This window comes from Enhydra lutris, unplaced genomic scaffold (assembly GCF_002288905.1).
Source record: "Enhydra lutris kenyoni isolate GAN:26980312 unplaced genomic scaffold, ASM228890v2 scaffoldscaffold12, whole genome shotgun sequence".
NCBI classification, from domain to species: domain Eukaryota; kingdom Metazoa; phylum Chordata; class Mammalia; order Carnivora; family Mustelidae; genus Enhydra; species Enhydra lutris.
Window position 1 is genome coordinate 40391101 of NW_019154096.1, and position 15481 is coordinate 40406581.

The window sequence follows — 15481 nt, forward strand, 5'->3', positions numbered from 1 at the left end:
AGTAAACAGAGATGAATCTTTCCCATAAAGAAGGACTCCGACTGCTGCCATTACTAATCACTGGCAAGAAAACTACCAAATAAGGAAAAGATGGAATGATAAATCTACAGGAGGGATGCCCGACAGAACAATTAGACGTGGGAGAAAAACATTCATTCATAGACATCACCACCAGGCATGTATTATTAATAAAATAGACATTGAGCTCCGTCAATAATAAAAGGAGAGGGACCCCAGCCTCCCCCAGCCCAATAAAGTCATCCACCATCCCTCAGCCTTGGCATTTAGCTCTAGCTGGTATCAGCTCCAAGACAGGGGAGGCTGTCAGATGATGCCACAGCCATGGAGAGAGACACATGGCTCCCTTGTCCCCCTCCTGAAGGCAGGCAGGACTCCTGCTATCCTGCTGCCAGCGCACACCTGGGTCCTCCTTTCCATGCCTTAATGGGCCTCCCCAACTATTGCTGTGTAATAGATTACCCCAAAACTTAGCAGCTAAAAACAACATTTATTGTCTCACAGTTCTGTACGGCAAGAATTGGGCACGGCTTGGCTGGTGTCTGCCTCAAGGTGTCCCATGAGGTTGCCATCAAACTGTTAACCTGGGCTGTGGTCTCATCTGAAGACTCCTGGGGAAGGGTTTTTGCAAGGTGACTAGAGGGGTCTCTGAACCTCGTAGCTATTGCCCTGAGGCCTCCCTCAGTTCCTCACCATGTGGCCTCTCCACAGGATGGCTTCATGATTCATCACCTGGCTTCCTCACACACACCCCCACACCCTGAGTGAGCAGTTCCCAAGATGGAAGACACCATCTTTTCATAGCCTAATCTGACAAGCCACATCCCAGCCCAAGTGTCCATCAATAGCCAAATGGATAAAGATGTGATACACACACACAGGTTTATTACTGAGCCATAAGAAAGAATGAAATCTTCCCATTTGCAACACCACGGATGGATAGAGGGTATTATGCTAAGTGAAATAAGCCAGTCAGAGAAAGACAAATACCATACGATTTCACTCATATGTGGAATTTAAGAAACAAAACAAATGAACAATGGGAAAAAAAGAGACAAACCAAAACACATCCCATAACTTCTATCCATTAGAAATGAGTTACAAAATCCGGACCACACTCCAGGGAAGAGGATTAAATGGGAGGTGGGGATCCCTGGGGGTCTATTTAGAAGCTGCTTGCCATACCCCCTACATGTGGGTGAGGGGGGTAACAAGACAGGGCTGCCAGGCAGAGGATCCTGCTGACTGAGAGGAAGCCAGAGAGCCAAGAAGGTAAAGGAAAAAGGAGAGAGGAAGGAAGGGAGCGAGGGGGGAAGAAAGGGAGGTTGCGAGGGGGATGGAAGAAGTTCATTTACAAGATGTAATATTTTCTCCCAAGATGTGTTCCATTTCCCCCAGCCATACAAAATGCTCAGAAAGTAACAAGGAATTCAGGAATTTGTGTCAACCCCACATCTGCTCCTTAATTCTCCTATAAACATGGCAACATAGATTAAAAAAAAAAAAAAAACAGTGAAGAAGATCCTTGGAGAAAATGGGGCAGTGGGTGTGGCTAGCAGCCCTGTCCTGTTATCGTCCCCTGACCTTCTTCTCTCCCAGGATTCCTCCAGCCATGCCCCCATCCCTGCATGCACAAGAGCGACTGGCCCAAGGAGCAGAGCAACAGGGAAAAAGACCACATTTTTCAGGACAAGAATGAGCCAACCCAACTTGGATGGCAGTTGGGGTCCCTCTCTGTCCTCAGGGCTCCCCCTCCCTACCCAGGCTCATCCCAGAGCAACTGTTGCTCTACCTGGTTCCTGGGAGGAAGGAGCTCAGAAGGAACATGGTCCTCTGGCCCAGGACTAGCAACGGGGAGTCAGCTCTGAAGAGACATCTGGAGAAAAAGATAGACATTAATGAAAGCGAGAGAATAGTCACTCCATCCATTTCCATGAGTAATTGATGACCACTTAAACTGCAAGGGAAGGACAGGGCGAGCTGGAGGTCTGGAAACCAACAAAGCCAGGGTGCTGGACAGCCTCGGTGTGCCCCAAAGATAGGACAGAAGGGCCCCCAACGGCCCTTTTTACTCTGCTCAGGACCTCCCAGAAATCTCACACTCTCTTCCACATCTTGTCCTCATTTTGCTACATACATATGCTTCCCAGGAAGTCAGGAAAAGCCTGGCTAGGGTCAAGTTTTCCTCCCTGTGGCAGTGGAAACAGCAGGTGGCCCAGCCGGGACAGTGGAAGACGGAATCAGACCCACATGTCAAGGGCACCAGAGGGATGGCAGGCAGCCTGGTCTCCCACTGCCCTCCAACATCCTTCCACAGCTACATCGAGGAGCTCCTTTGCCCTCTGACTTCTGTTTGAGTGATGGAGAACCGGCAGGGATGGGGAGCAGAAGGAAAGTAGGCCAGGAATATTTATTCCCCTGGCTCTTTCGCTGGGAGACTGAGGGCTGACAGCGTCTGGACCCCTCTCCCCAGACCCAGTGCTCCTATCCAGCTGCACTCTCCAAGTGACAGGACCCACTGGTTCCAGTGCCCTCCCATCCCACCAGGCCCAGGGGCAGGACCAGTCCCTCCAGGCTTCACCACTTCTTGTTGGCTTCCCTTTACCCTGCCTACATGCTTGAAAACAGTCCCTTTCTTCGGCTTTCCCCCATCACCTATGGCAGGGTACCTGCTGGACCCTGACTGCGACAGGGGCTGGAGTCTGCCAAGTGCCGGGAGCTCATGGCCATGGGGCAAGAGCGATAACTGGACGGAGGAGAGGAAGGCCCTGGTGACCATGGGCTGAGGCAGCCAGGCATATGCGACGGCTGTGCAGACGTTTCCTGTGGCCTCACAGGCTGGGGCCAATGCAGTGCCCACACTCTGGGAAGCCCCCCAGATCCAAGCTTCGGACACCCATTCTGCTCCCAGGGAGGGGCATGATCCCCGCAGTAGCCTCGGAGGGATGGAAGGTGGGGTGCCTGGTCCCCCCATCCGCTGACAGGGAATCAAGCTGTCTGCCTTGGAGTGGGCAGGGCTGAGGGCCCGCCTCTGCCTGGAAAGTGCACCGTCCAATCCACTGACCAGCTCTGCAGCCAGCAGGATGCTCTCCTTCCCCCACCTCCTTGCTTTTTTCAAATGTCATGTGAGAAAAACAAACAAACCTTGACAAGATTTGTCAATCCATGTGAGCATTAGAAATAATATATGGGCAGTATCTGGTAGACTTCCTGGCTCATAGACGGTATCCACCAGTGATCATTATTTTTATAATAACAGACAACGTCAACCCAGCAAACTTTCAGATGCCAAGACTTCCCTGCCCAGGGTAAAGCTGACCTTGGCTCATATGTCCCTCCTGTCCACTCTCAGCCTGTGTTCCCCACTCTTCTCCCAACATTCGAGTCCTCTCGGCTTTGCTCTTCTTTGCATTGGCTCTTGACATGAAGACATCAACACTCCCGTGAGCAGAATTTTCACACATTATACTGTAAACCTCCAAATCAACTTTCTTGTGCCCAAGGTAGGACCTTGGAACATCAGCTGATGAGTGGATATTTTAGTCTAAATAGTCGATTTCATAGCAGTATATTTAGCAATATAACAATATTTGTGTCATACTGGAGCACTGGACCTTATCATCTTCCAAAAACAAGGTGTAAAGGGGGGAAAATCAAGTTTCTAACTGGAATTAAAACAGGAGAAGATCAAAACCAGGCACACTGCTACCAACAAACCTCTGGTTTTCGTTTCATACTGGTTTTCATACTGGTTTTCGTTGGGCCAGTCAAGGCATGGGATATCCATCTGTGCAAGGAATAAACTAGTAAAAAAGCATTGGTCAGATGCTGAAAGGAAACATCAATGGAGGGAATACAGACATAGGATTGAGAATTAGCTTCAGAAGCACATTCCAGAAGCTGAACCATACACGCTAATATATGATTCTCCCCAAAATATGTATTTAAGAGAAAAAAAGCACAGACTAAACAGTGTGTATGATACATGACTATGTGAAAAGAGGTTTGTGTATCTCTGTACATCTCTGGGTGGAGACACAGAACCAGGTAGCAATGGACACCTCTACAGAGAGAAACTGTAGAGGAAAAGTCGGCAAGGGGGAGAAATACAATGTACCTTGCTTCCCTTTTTTCTTACCATGTGATTGTAAGTTGTAGCATAATGATCCAAATGCAGAGAAAATTCATGCACCCATAACTTGCCACAGACAAACAGACTGGCGTTCCATCTCTTCTTGACAACTATTCCAAAAAGTTAATAAAACATCACCAAAGTCAACTTGACATTCGCCTGCTCAATCCTTTCCAGAATCCCCATCAGCAAGGCTTTTTCACATCAAAGACAATTTCCTCCAGCAAGCACATGAAAAGATAGTCAAGATCACTAATGATTAGGGAAATGCAAATCAGAACCCCAATGAGCCACCACCTCATACCCATTAGGATAGCCACCATCAATTAAACAAATTAATTAGTGTTGATGAGGCTATGGAGAAATTGGAACCCCTGTGCGCTGTTGGAGGGAATGGAAAATGGAGCAGCCACTGTGGTAAACAATATGGTGGCTCTTCAAAAAAATCCAACCTGGCACTCCCATATGATCCAGAATCCCACTTCTGGACATACCTCTGAAAGGATTGAAAGCAGGGTCTTGACAAGACATTTGAACACCTGTGTTGGTAGCAGTGTTATTCACAGTAGTCAAAAAGCGGAAGCAATCCAAGTACCCATCCATCAACGGATGGACAAACAAAATGTGATGTATGCATACAACAGAATATTATTCAGCCTTAAAAGGAAGGGTATTCCAATACAGACCTACGATATGGATGAACTTATGTCTACATCTACAATATGGATGAACCTTGAGGGAATTATGCTCAGTGAAGTAAGCTGGCCACAGAGGGATACAGACCACATGACTCCACTTACATGAGGTTCCTAGAGTAGTCAGACTCATAGAAACAGAAAGTAGGGCACCTGGGTGGCTCAGTCAGTTAAGCCTCTGCCTTCGGTTCAGGTCATGATCCCAGGGTCCTGGGATCGAGTCCCATGTCAGGCTCCCCACTCTATGGGGAGTCTGCTTCTCCCTCTGCCTCTCCCCCTACTTGTTCTCTCAATCTCTCTCTCCCCCTCCAATAAATAAAATAAAATCTTTAGGGGCACCTGGGTGGCTCAATGGCTTAAGCCTCTGCCTTTGGCTCATGTCATGATCTCAGGGTCCTGGGATCAAGCCCCGCATTGGGCTCTCTGCTTGGCAGGGATCCTGCTTCCCCCTCTCTCTCTGCCTGCCTCTCCGCCTACTTGTGATCGCTCTCTCTCTCTCTTTGTCAAATAAATAAATAAAATCTTTTAAATTAAATAAAATAAAATCTTTAGAAAAGAAGAAGTAAGTAGAACCGGGTTTGCCAGGGGCTGGCGGAAGGGGGAGGCTGTTGTTTAATGGACATAGAGCTCCAGCTGTGCAAAATGAAAAACTTCTAGAGATTATTTGCACAAGTATATGTCAAAACTGTGGGGATATACCTAAGACGATGGAACTGTGCACTGCAAAATAGTTAAGATGATAAATTTTATGTTACATGTATTTAACCACAATAAAAATAAATTAATAAAAATACATTTCCTCTGCCTCATAAATGTCACTATATGTTATCTGACAGAGCCCCTGAGAGGACACGTTGTATCGAGCTAATGTTTACTCTCTCTGTGTAATGTTTTAAATCATCATGTTTAAATCATCATGAATAGCACATCATGTTTAACTCTTGGTTTTTAAAACACATGCAGTCACTCTATGAATCCATGTATACAGCAGTTTTGAAAGGAGAAAAGTATAGCAATGGCAAACACCAGGGGTTACAGGGGTTAGGGGTGGGAACCGTCTCTGAGGTGATGGGATAGTTCTGTACTGGACTGTAGTATGTGACAGGAAAATACACATGTGATGAGATTTCAGTAGCTACCCCCTCAAAAAATACTAGTACATGGAAAAACTGTTGGAATCCAAATCAAGGTCTGTAATGTAGTTAATAATATAGTACCAATATCAACGTCCTGTTTTGATCATTGCACGAGGGTTATGTAAACTGTGTCTCCGGGGTAAAATGGGCAACAGGTACATGGGAACGCTACTGTTTTTGCAACTTGCATGTAAGTCTAAAATTGGTTTATAACAAAAAGACTTTTTTAAAAGTCTCGAAGTACTCGAAGAAATTGCGCTGTAGTGTAGCTGTCTGGAGACAGATTCTGTTTTATAAGGTGGAAGTTGCAGTTCGACCTCTGTAGGCAGGACGTTCGGGCCTTCCGTGATGCCTCCAGGGAGAAATCAGGGCGGGTCTGCACAGCATACTTGGTGCCCCAGGCTCCCTGCAGGCGGTCTTCCGTCCCTTTCCACCTACAATGGCTTCTCCCTCAGAACACAGGGTTCTTCTCCCTCATCAGTCTGAACCTCTTCATCGTCATCACCTAGAAGCTTTTTTTTACCCCCTTTGTAGCAGTAATCCCCAAGTGCCAGGCACGGTGCCTCATCCCGCCTAATCTTCAGTGCCCCCACTTTACAGATGAAGAAACTGAGCCATGGGGAGGGCAAGGGACAGGCCAAGGCCCCACAGCCCGTGGGCGCTACAGGGTTCTGGATTCAAGGCCAGGCCCAATGACGCCCCCCAGTTGGGTTCCCACGCCCCTCCCCCCACAGGCCACCTCAGCTGCCACCTACAGACTGACAAGCGGCAGCAGGTGCGAGGCAAGCCAGTGGGGATGGGGCGCTCATTCAAGGCTGCCAGGGGAGCAGCTGTTCTCTGAGTCCTGGCGGCCTGGGGCCATGCTGCTCTTATGTTCCCCGGTAGATAAAGTGCTTCACTTAGGAGAAGCTCTCTCCACGCTGCAGGGCCATTAGCTCGCTGACTCTTGGAAAAACCATTTGGCCAGTGCTGACAGATACAGCCATTACACCATCACTTAGCCCCTCTCGCTGCCCCATCCAGACCTTGGGAGAGGGAGGGGCCACGAGGCACGCAAAACTCAGGGGAGGATCCTCAGGATTCACTTCCTGGCCACAGGCTTCCTCTCCATCGCCGTTAGGCTACATTTGGCCAGGCCCGAGTTGCTGCAACAAAAGGAGGCTTCAGGCGGTACGGTTTCACTGTGCTGCCAATGACCTTGTTCTCCTGAGAGCTGTTCGCAGACGGCCTTCATAAGCATCATCTCCCTTGACCCACACAACCCCATGAAGTTGAAATTAGGATTATTATTTCCACAACACAGATAAAGACATTAGGCACAGAGAGGTTAAGTCGCTTGCCCAATGTCACACAGCGAATAGTGTTGCCTGCCCCACACTGCTATGACCCCACTGGGGTGTTACCATGTATGGGGCACTGGGCCTCAAAGCAGAGTCTCCAGAACCAGGGGATGGGGCCAGGGCTGCTCCTCTCTGCCGAGCGGAGGCACGAAGCTACCAGAGGATGCGGCCTTGCCCCTTAGGAACACGTGCCCTGTTGGCACAGCCCAGACAGCCCTTGACCCTGTAGGTTCCCAGCTTGGGTCAATTCATCCTGCGCCTCCCACACTCTCTGAATCCTTTGCTGGAGCTGGAGGAGCCCCCAGGCGGGGCTTCAGAGCCATTCAACAGCTGGCAAACCTCTTCCCCACAGGCATCCCAGGATACGGGTTTCCATGACCTCTGGGGCACCCAGCCGATCCAGGCCAGGGTCTGCAGCCACAACCCCAGCACTGCCATGTGCCCAGGTCGCTGCCCCAGTTCTGGAGCCCAGATGGAGCCAGCAGAGTCGAGGGAACCCGCGGCAGACCGTCAAGACCTAAGGAAGAGCACTAATGAGCAGTAGCCCATCTCCTGCACAGAGCCAGGCTCTGAAGAGAAGGTGTTTGGTCCCTCGGGGGCCAACCTCCCAGCTCAGAAGGCTGAGAGCAGATGGCAGACAGCAGCAGCAAGAGAAGGCTCAAGTTTGAGTCCCAGCCTCCCCGGCCCTGTCCTACAGAATGCAAAGAGAAGACCCTAGCTGCTTCTAGGATACCTAGATGATGCTGCTTTCCACCAGCATGCCTTGCTTTGTCTTGAGGTGACTCAGAAAAAGGTGGTTTAAAAGTCCATCTACAGGGGGCGCCTGGGTGGCTTAGTCACTGAGCGTCTGCCTTCGGCTCAGGTCATGACCCCAGGGTTCTGGGATCAAGTCCCATGTCAGGCTCCCTGCTCAGTGGGGAGCCTGCTTCTCCCTCTCCCACTCCCTCTGCTTATATTCCCTTTCTCGCTGTGTCTCTATCAAATAAATAAATAAAATCTTAAAAAAAAAAAAAAGTCCATGTACAAGCAAGAGCAGGCCGTTTTCTAAAATGTCCTTCCTGGTGGACTCAGGGATGGATCCTGGTTCTTGCCATGGGACTGAGGGAGCATCTGGGCCTGGCTTGGCCAGGAGAACCGCTCAGGCTGCGGGGAAGGAAGCAGCTACTCCTCTTGAACACAAAGACTGGAAATGCCTGGGGCCTACCAGACAGCACTCAGCTCACTGTCCTAGTACAGCGCTGCGGGGTGTTAGGGCCCCAGGACCCAGATTTAGAGTCCAGAGTTTTGATGTCATTGCGGGGGGGAGGGTGGATTGGAGGGGGCGGGTTAGACATGGGCAGGTAGCTGGAGATGGCACAAGGGAACACCTGGAATGTTCCACAGCCCTGGGATCCACGAGCTTCTTGGGTATGGGGCCCAGGCATGGGCCTGGGCAGTGTTTCATGCTGCACATGAGATTACGACCAGGGTGCTTGGCCAAGTCCCGGAGAGAAAACCAACCCATGCTGGGTTCTCTGAGGTCTGGCTGTGTCCAAGAGTGGGGCCAAGAAATGGAGCTGTGTTATCATTTTTAAAACAAATATTATAAGTCTCTGATAGCCCCCATCTCATCCTCTGGTTTGACCTGCCTCCACCGGGCTTGTTTCCGCCACACCCGTTCCCTTCTGTGCCTCCAGCACAGTCTCCCGGAAGCGGGCACGCTTCGGATCATGCACCTCCCAACTGAGAATGCTGTCCTCGCTCCCAGGGCACAGCCAAGCAGACACAGTTAGCCACACCTGCTAGGACCCGAGGTGGATGTCTGGCCCAAGCTGGCTCAAGCAGATCCCTTCTCTTGGGGATCTAGCAGAGGCTCCAAAACCGCAGTGAACCCCTGCCTCAGGGCCAGCCTGAGCCAGGTGCTCTGTGAGCCACAAAGCAGTGAGGGCAGAGCTGCAGGAGAAAGACAGGGAGAAGCAGAAGGGTGGATCTGATGGCCCGTGGTCCCTGGCGCCTGGCCCACTAGAGCCCAGGGCCAGAACCTGAGCCGTCCTGAGCTACATGGCATACCTTGTATCCTCCTCATAGGATCACTTTTTGACTTAAACTGCCTTCAGTGGTTCCTATTACTTGCACTGAGAGAGCCTTCACAGAGATGTTTTCTTTCCCTTGACACCCCCCCCCCCCCCCGGGCTGCCTACCTCTGCCTCCAGGCACCACGGGTTCCCATCCAAGTTCTCAGGACCCAAGACCAGCCGGCAAGATACACACCCACCTCCTTAGTGAATTCTGTGGGATGTGGGAGGGTAAGACCTCCAGGGGAAGGCGTGTCCTCAGGTAAGAGCCAACCAGCCCTGTTTCCTTCTTGAGAACATGCGCTTCCTACCTGCCAAAGGCCTTCTAGCCCTTGAGATGTGTCGGGCTTGGTGGGACAGGAGATAGCATTTATACTGCACTTCCTCCGTGCCCGTGACCACTGAGCAATTAACTCATGTCATCATCAAAGAATGCTATGAGCCTGGTTCCATTATCATCCTCATTTTCCATAAGGGAGAACCAAAGCACTGAGGGGTTAAATGACTTGCCCAGATAACACAGCCAATGAGAGCTGGGATTTTGAACAAGTAGGAGCTCTCTAGAGCACTCCAGTCAGGTTCTGAAGTCATAAAAGTTTCTCTTTTCCTGGTGAGGCCAGAAAATTAAGAAGAGAGAGTTTCTGTGTTGGGGAACGGTTGGTCCCTTCTTGATGCCCTTCTTGCTGGAAAAGCCGTTTGAGGGGTCCCGAAGTTCCGGGCACCATCAACACTGGGAATCCCTGCTGGGCCTGCCCTTGGACAGGATGGTACAGAGGCAAAGGCCAAGCGTGCTAGCACAGGGGCAGATAAAATGGGGCCAGGCTAACCTCTGCCCCTGCCAGGATGGACCCAGGAGAGGGAGATGCAGGGTGGCTTGTTCTCCCCTCCGCAGGCCAGCCTAGGATAAAGCCCACAGACAGCAAGCAAAGGCAAAACCGAGTGACCTCAACTCTCCCTGTCAAACCCGCACAGACAAACTGGCCCTAGTTACCCCGTCTTGGGGCTTCAAGACTGAGCCCAGTTAATCTCTTTAACTCATTGATTTAGCTCTCCCTGTGTGACAGAGAAGGAAGCCAAGCTCTCTCTTTTCTCATTGGAGGCCACCACCCATGTAACTTTGGGAAACTTGTCCAACCTTGCCGTGCCCATCTGTGAAACGGGGATAGTGCTACTTGCCTTGTGGATTGGTCACTGGGATTAAATGAATGAACCTCTGAAAAGTTCCCAGGCAATGAGATGGTGGCAGAATTTAATAAACGGGGATTATTTATTAATAAGGAAGATCAATGCAATCGAGAGGCCAAGCACTGGGTATTCCTACATAAAGTGCAACGGAAGGACAGAGAAGGGAGCCTCTGAGCCTCCTGTCCTATCCCAGGGCTGCCCACCTCCCGCTCCCTGCCACCCCCATGGCTGATCCGCACCCCAGCAGTTCATCATTCCCAACGAGGAGGGCTGCTGACCCTGTCGTGACTTCGATTCCTTTCCCATAACCTGAAGTGCATTAAGGAAAGCTCTTCGAAGGGCTGCAACTAATAAATGAATAATAATAATCAATCAATCAATCAATCAATCCCTAAGACCCATGCCTCCTTCCCAGCCTGAAGCCCAATGGCCTTATTGTAGTCACGTTATGAACTTCTGCAGATGGGACAACCTGCAGGGGCTCTATCGACGGCCGTTCTCACTGCCAGAAAGGAGACTTCACCCAGGACAGTCTGGAAGGGGATCCAGCGAGGCCGTGTTCATCCATTGGTCCGTCTGTCCCAGGACAGAAGGACTGAGTCCCCCAGGCACTGGCACTCAGGGGGAGGCTCCAGCCCACACAGAGCCCAGGTCTTGTCCTGGCATCTGCTCAAAGGTTCCTGAGCCGAGGCCGCAGAGCCCTCCACCTGGAAGCTTCAGAAAGATCTCCAGTTGCGTGCAGGCCAAAGCAGAGACGCATTCTCCACTCCGGCCTGCAGCCCGAGGGCCAGGAGGAACAAAGAGAGACCCTGGGCTCTTTCTGACTTTCTTTTTAACTCTTCTAGATTTATTCGGGTATTTCAACAAACAGAAACTACATCATGCATGGTTACTTTTTGCCTTTGTACAACAAAACTAAGTACTCGGTGTGTCTGCAGATTTCTCTCCTTTCTTTCAGTAACATCAGGCAGACTTTTCGATGTTATCCAGTTTTGCACAGTCACTAGAGTGTCGCCTCATGAATTATTAAATCAGTGCTTCGTGGTAATACATAATTTCTTATCAATTATTCATGCTAATGTGTGTGTAGTTTACTTAATTGTGTTATTGACGATCAAAAGTAATTTCCTGAAAGTCCTCAAGGACACAAAATTTAATCAGCATAACTACTTCTCAGATGCAATGCTGTTAAGTATTCTTAATTTGCTCAACAGTTCACTTATTTATGTACCTTTCTGGAGGAAATACGAGTTTAATCAAACAATTAGATTGAAGAGTTAGTGTACATAAGGGCTTGAGCTTACAGCGTTCAACCCAACATTCGTAATTACAGGGAAACGGAAGCAATTCTGCCGCTTTTTGGCAAATCGTTTCATCTTGGTACTCAACAAGCAAAATACAGCAGGAAGAAGGATCTGACTTTTTTTTTTTTTTTCTTTTTAAAGAGACAGTGTATTTTATCAAATGCTTTGCGGTCATCAGAAACGAGGCACACTACACTCAGGGAGTACCAGTGGGGGGCTTCTAGGTGGGGAGGGTGACAAAGGGAGCAGAGCAGTCTGAAGGTGGAACATGTTGATTATAATAACTGAGAGGAAAATAATTGTCATAAAACCAATAACAGTTTGCATGGAAATGCCATCAGTAAGCCGTTCAAGACCGCAACCTTTCAGGTACCAAACCCCCTGCCAGGGAGTGACAGAGCTCACGCTATTGCACATTTTCCCTTGGATCTCTTCTAGTTTACTATCCCATGAGAGAAAACACACCCAGGAGATCGAAACTGAAATCTCTACGAAATTTGGCCCTTTGGAATGAATTCTCTTCGCACCACAAGGAAGCCCTCTTCCCCGTGCTCCATTTCTCCACATACACCATTCTCCTCTTGTTTCCTACCTTTTTTTTTCTTCTGTAAAAAAAAAAAAATCAATAAATAACACCACTGGGGAAGCCCCTCCATGTGCCAGGGACCTGAGGAAAGGTTGTTCATCCAGATGTGTACAGATGTCGGAGATGTTCGTGGGAGCTTTCTCCTGCTCCAAGGACCCTTGGTGTTCTCTAGATCAGAAGACTGCTTTCCACTGGTTAACTGTCCACCAACCTAGAGGTCTGATCCAGAGAGGTGGGGCCAGCAGGGGCACTTCGTTGTGGGAGCCCACATTGGCTCAGTGTCTGCTCGTCACAATGGTGGCCCCAGTTCACAGAGCTGGTGGCCTGTCTGATAGGCCCAGCCTCCCTGGCCGGAAGTGCCCAGTGGGGTGCCCCCCAGGACAGGCTGTGCCTTCCCCTCTGCACCCTATGTCTTCTCACCCTCTATAAACTAACTCAGCCTACAACTAATATCCTTCAACAAGAGAAGGGGGTGGGGGGCGCATTGCTGCTAATCTCGGTGGAGGGCCGTAAGAGTTCATTGGGATTACACCAATTTCCTGGTTCTTCATGGAAGGGGCACAGTCCCACTTCAGAGCACAAGACTCAGCCTGGGGCGTCTCTCAAGGATGACCCACACCGCAGTTCTTTGGGTTGGTTAAGACCTTCAAAAGTGGCCCAGGAAAGGGACAGGAAAGTGAGGGGGTGAGCAACTCTACTTCCTTCCAACACTTCTGGGCCCAGATGGAAACCCCAGGGGTCTCACCACAGAGTGGTCTCCGGTGCCCACAAGTTCCATCTGGACTTGTCACCGGAAGCCAGGACAACGCAGCCCCACCGGTAGGACTCCAGAGGCACTCTCCAGATGCCAAGGGAGCTGTGGGTCTCACTTCCCTTCCTGAGTCCACGAGGAGGCCCTGGACTGCAGGCTTCCTTTGCTTTTTGGAGAGTTTTCCACAGGGGCTGAGGCTGGGAGAAGCAGGGGGCGGGGGGAGGGCACCTCGGGCCTGGACACTCAGCACCCTCATACACTCTTGTCCCCCTCACTGTGTTCCTTGGAGGGAAGGTTCTTGTCCTGGCTGCCATCAGGGGGCGCCGGCTTGGCTGCGGGGCTGGGGCTGCTGCTGGCAGAGGGCAGGAGATTGGCCGACTGCAGGACGGCCTCGGAGTGCTCGCGGGCCTTCATGCGCAAGGCAGCCACGCTGGCCGTGCGGTTGCTCTGGCAGCCGTAGGTGGGAAGGAACGACAGCCCCATGGGGTCTGGGACACAGCAAGAGCACAGCGGGCCCCCTGAAAGGAGGAAAAACAACAGGCTGCCATCAGTGCCCACATTCTGTCTCCCGGGACATGAGGTAGGGGCGAGGGGGCCAACCGATTCTGTTTTGGTTCAGGATCTTAAAGGGAGAGGTGACATGACAAGTGCTCAGGACCCCAGAGATGGGCCCAGTGCAAGAAATCTGGATGATAACCCAAGGAATCATCAGTGCGCTGGGGAGACCTGACCAGTCCTGCTTCCTCACAGACCAACTGGGTGGCCTTAGGCCAATGTCTTGGCTTCACCTTCTGCAAAATGGGAAGATACCTACCTCCCAGGATCGTTATGAGGAGCCAATGAAGAAATCCCACACTCCCCAAACTAGTTGCTGAAGCACCCCCAAGAACTCACAGGGGCATTGCAGGGACGTTTTCAACCTTTGAAGACAAAAGGGAGCCCCACCATTTTTCAAGCGGCTCCCAAGTTGCCAGGACATTAATACTCACTGAGCTGCTTAGACCTAATCATTTAATGAACAAAACTGTTAGGTATTTCCAAGGGCCCAAGAGAGTCATGAAAAATTAACAGAGACCCTCAGGGCAATGTGAACTAAGTTTTAAGAACCTCTGAAGGAATCAGTTTGGAAAGCACTTAGCATAGGTCCGATGCATGGAACGGGGCTTGGGAGCAATGGCGTGGCCCCCGACCTGCTGGCCAGAGGGTATAAACCAGCCCAGAAACACACTGAGCTCATCGCTCTGCCAGGCTCAGTTTGAGGATCCTCCCTCTTGATGGGCCACCCTCAATCGTGCATTTATTCAACGACTCTCCGTGAGCACCCGGCACTCTTCTAGACCCTAGTGACCATCACCAGGAACAACGCAGCAGGACCCGACCTCACGGAGTGCAGGTCTAGTGGAGAGTCACACCGGAGCCCTGAGTCCCTGATACAAAGGCAGGTGGTGACACGTGCTATGGAAAATACAGATGGTGCTTGGCAGAGACCTGAGGGCAACCCATCAGGGTGACAGCCACGGGAAAGAGCACGCAGCCAGGGAGAAGAGCAGTGCAAAGGCACGGACGTAGAACTAGAAGTCACCAGTTCAGGGAATAGCAGGGTGTTTAGACTGGCCAAAGCCAGAGACCACAGGTGAGGGCAGAAGCAGGCAGGTCAAGGTCATCAAGACCAGACTGCAGGATTCAGGGCAAGGAAACCTCAGCAGGTCAGAGTAGAGAGTGCTGCAGGCTTCTTTGCATCGGGGACAGGGTGGGAAGGCTGGTGGGTAAAGCAGTCCTCGGGGAGAGTGGCTTGGCTCAACTCCACATCCAAATGAACAGAGGGGCCATTCCTAAGGTGGGGGCAAACAGAGAATGTTGTGTGCAGGGAGGGGGCATGCCTGTGGAGGAGGAGGATGGGGAGAGTCTGGAACCTCATGGTCCTGCTGCCCCATCTGAGTTCTGAGGGGAGAAGTGAGCAGCGCTCAGCAGGGCTGGCACCACCCCTGTTCCTTGAGGGACACCCATGTGTTCCATCTGCCGACCCCAGGCAGGTGTGGGGGCAGGAGTCACACAGACTTTGCCCAGGCCAGCTCCAAAGCCAGAGTCCCCCAGGGGAGCCAGAGATGGACCACCCTGACCCTGCCAAGGGCAGTTGGGGGTTAGTGCCTATCCCTAAGGCCTGAGACCTGGGTCCGCCATGCCCACTGGCTGCACATGCGTGGGCAACCTTCTGACAAGGGAGGGCACCACAAAGCCAGTCCCTCACCTCTTTCTGAAAGTGCTCACCGGCTTTGGAAG

The 15481-nt window shown here is 51.0% G+C and overlaps 1 protein-coding gene across 1 annotated transcript in view; it reads right to left on the reverse strand.

Annotated features, from left to right (window-relative positions):
• Positions 1 to 13453: 13453 nt before the first annotated feature.
• The window catches only part of LOC111145437 (dorsal root ganglia homeobox), a 28762-nt gene continuing 26734 nt past the window's right edge, over positions 13454 to 15481 (reverse strand). The window contains exon 6 of the mRNA XM_022500328.1: positions 13454 to 13719. Coding sequence (XP_022356036.1) covers positions 13454 to 13719 — 266 coding nt within the window. The remainder of the gene's footprint in view (positions 13720 to 15481) is intronic.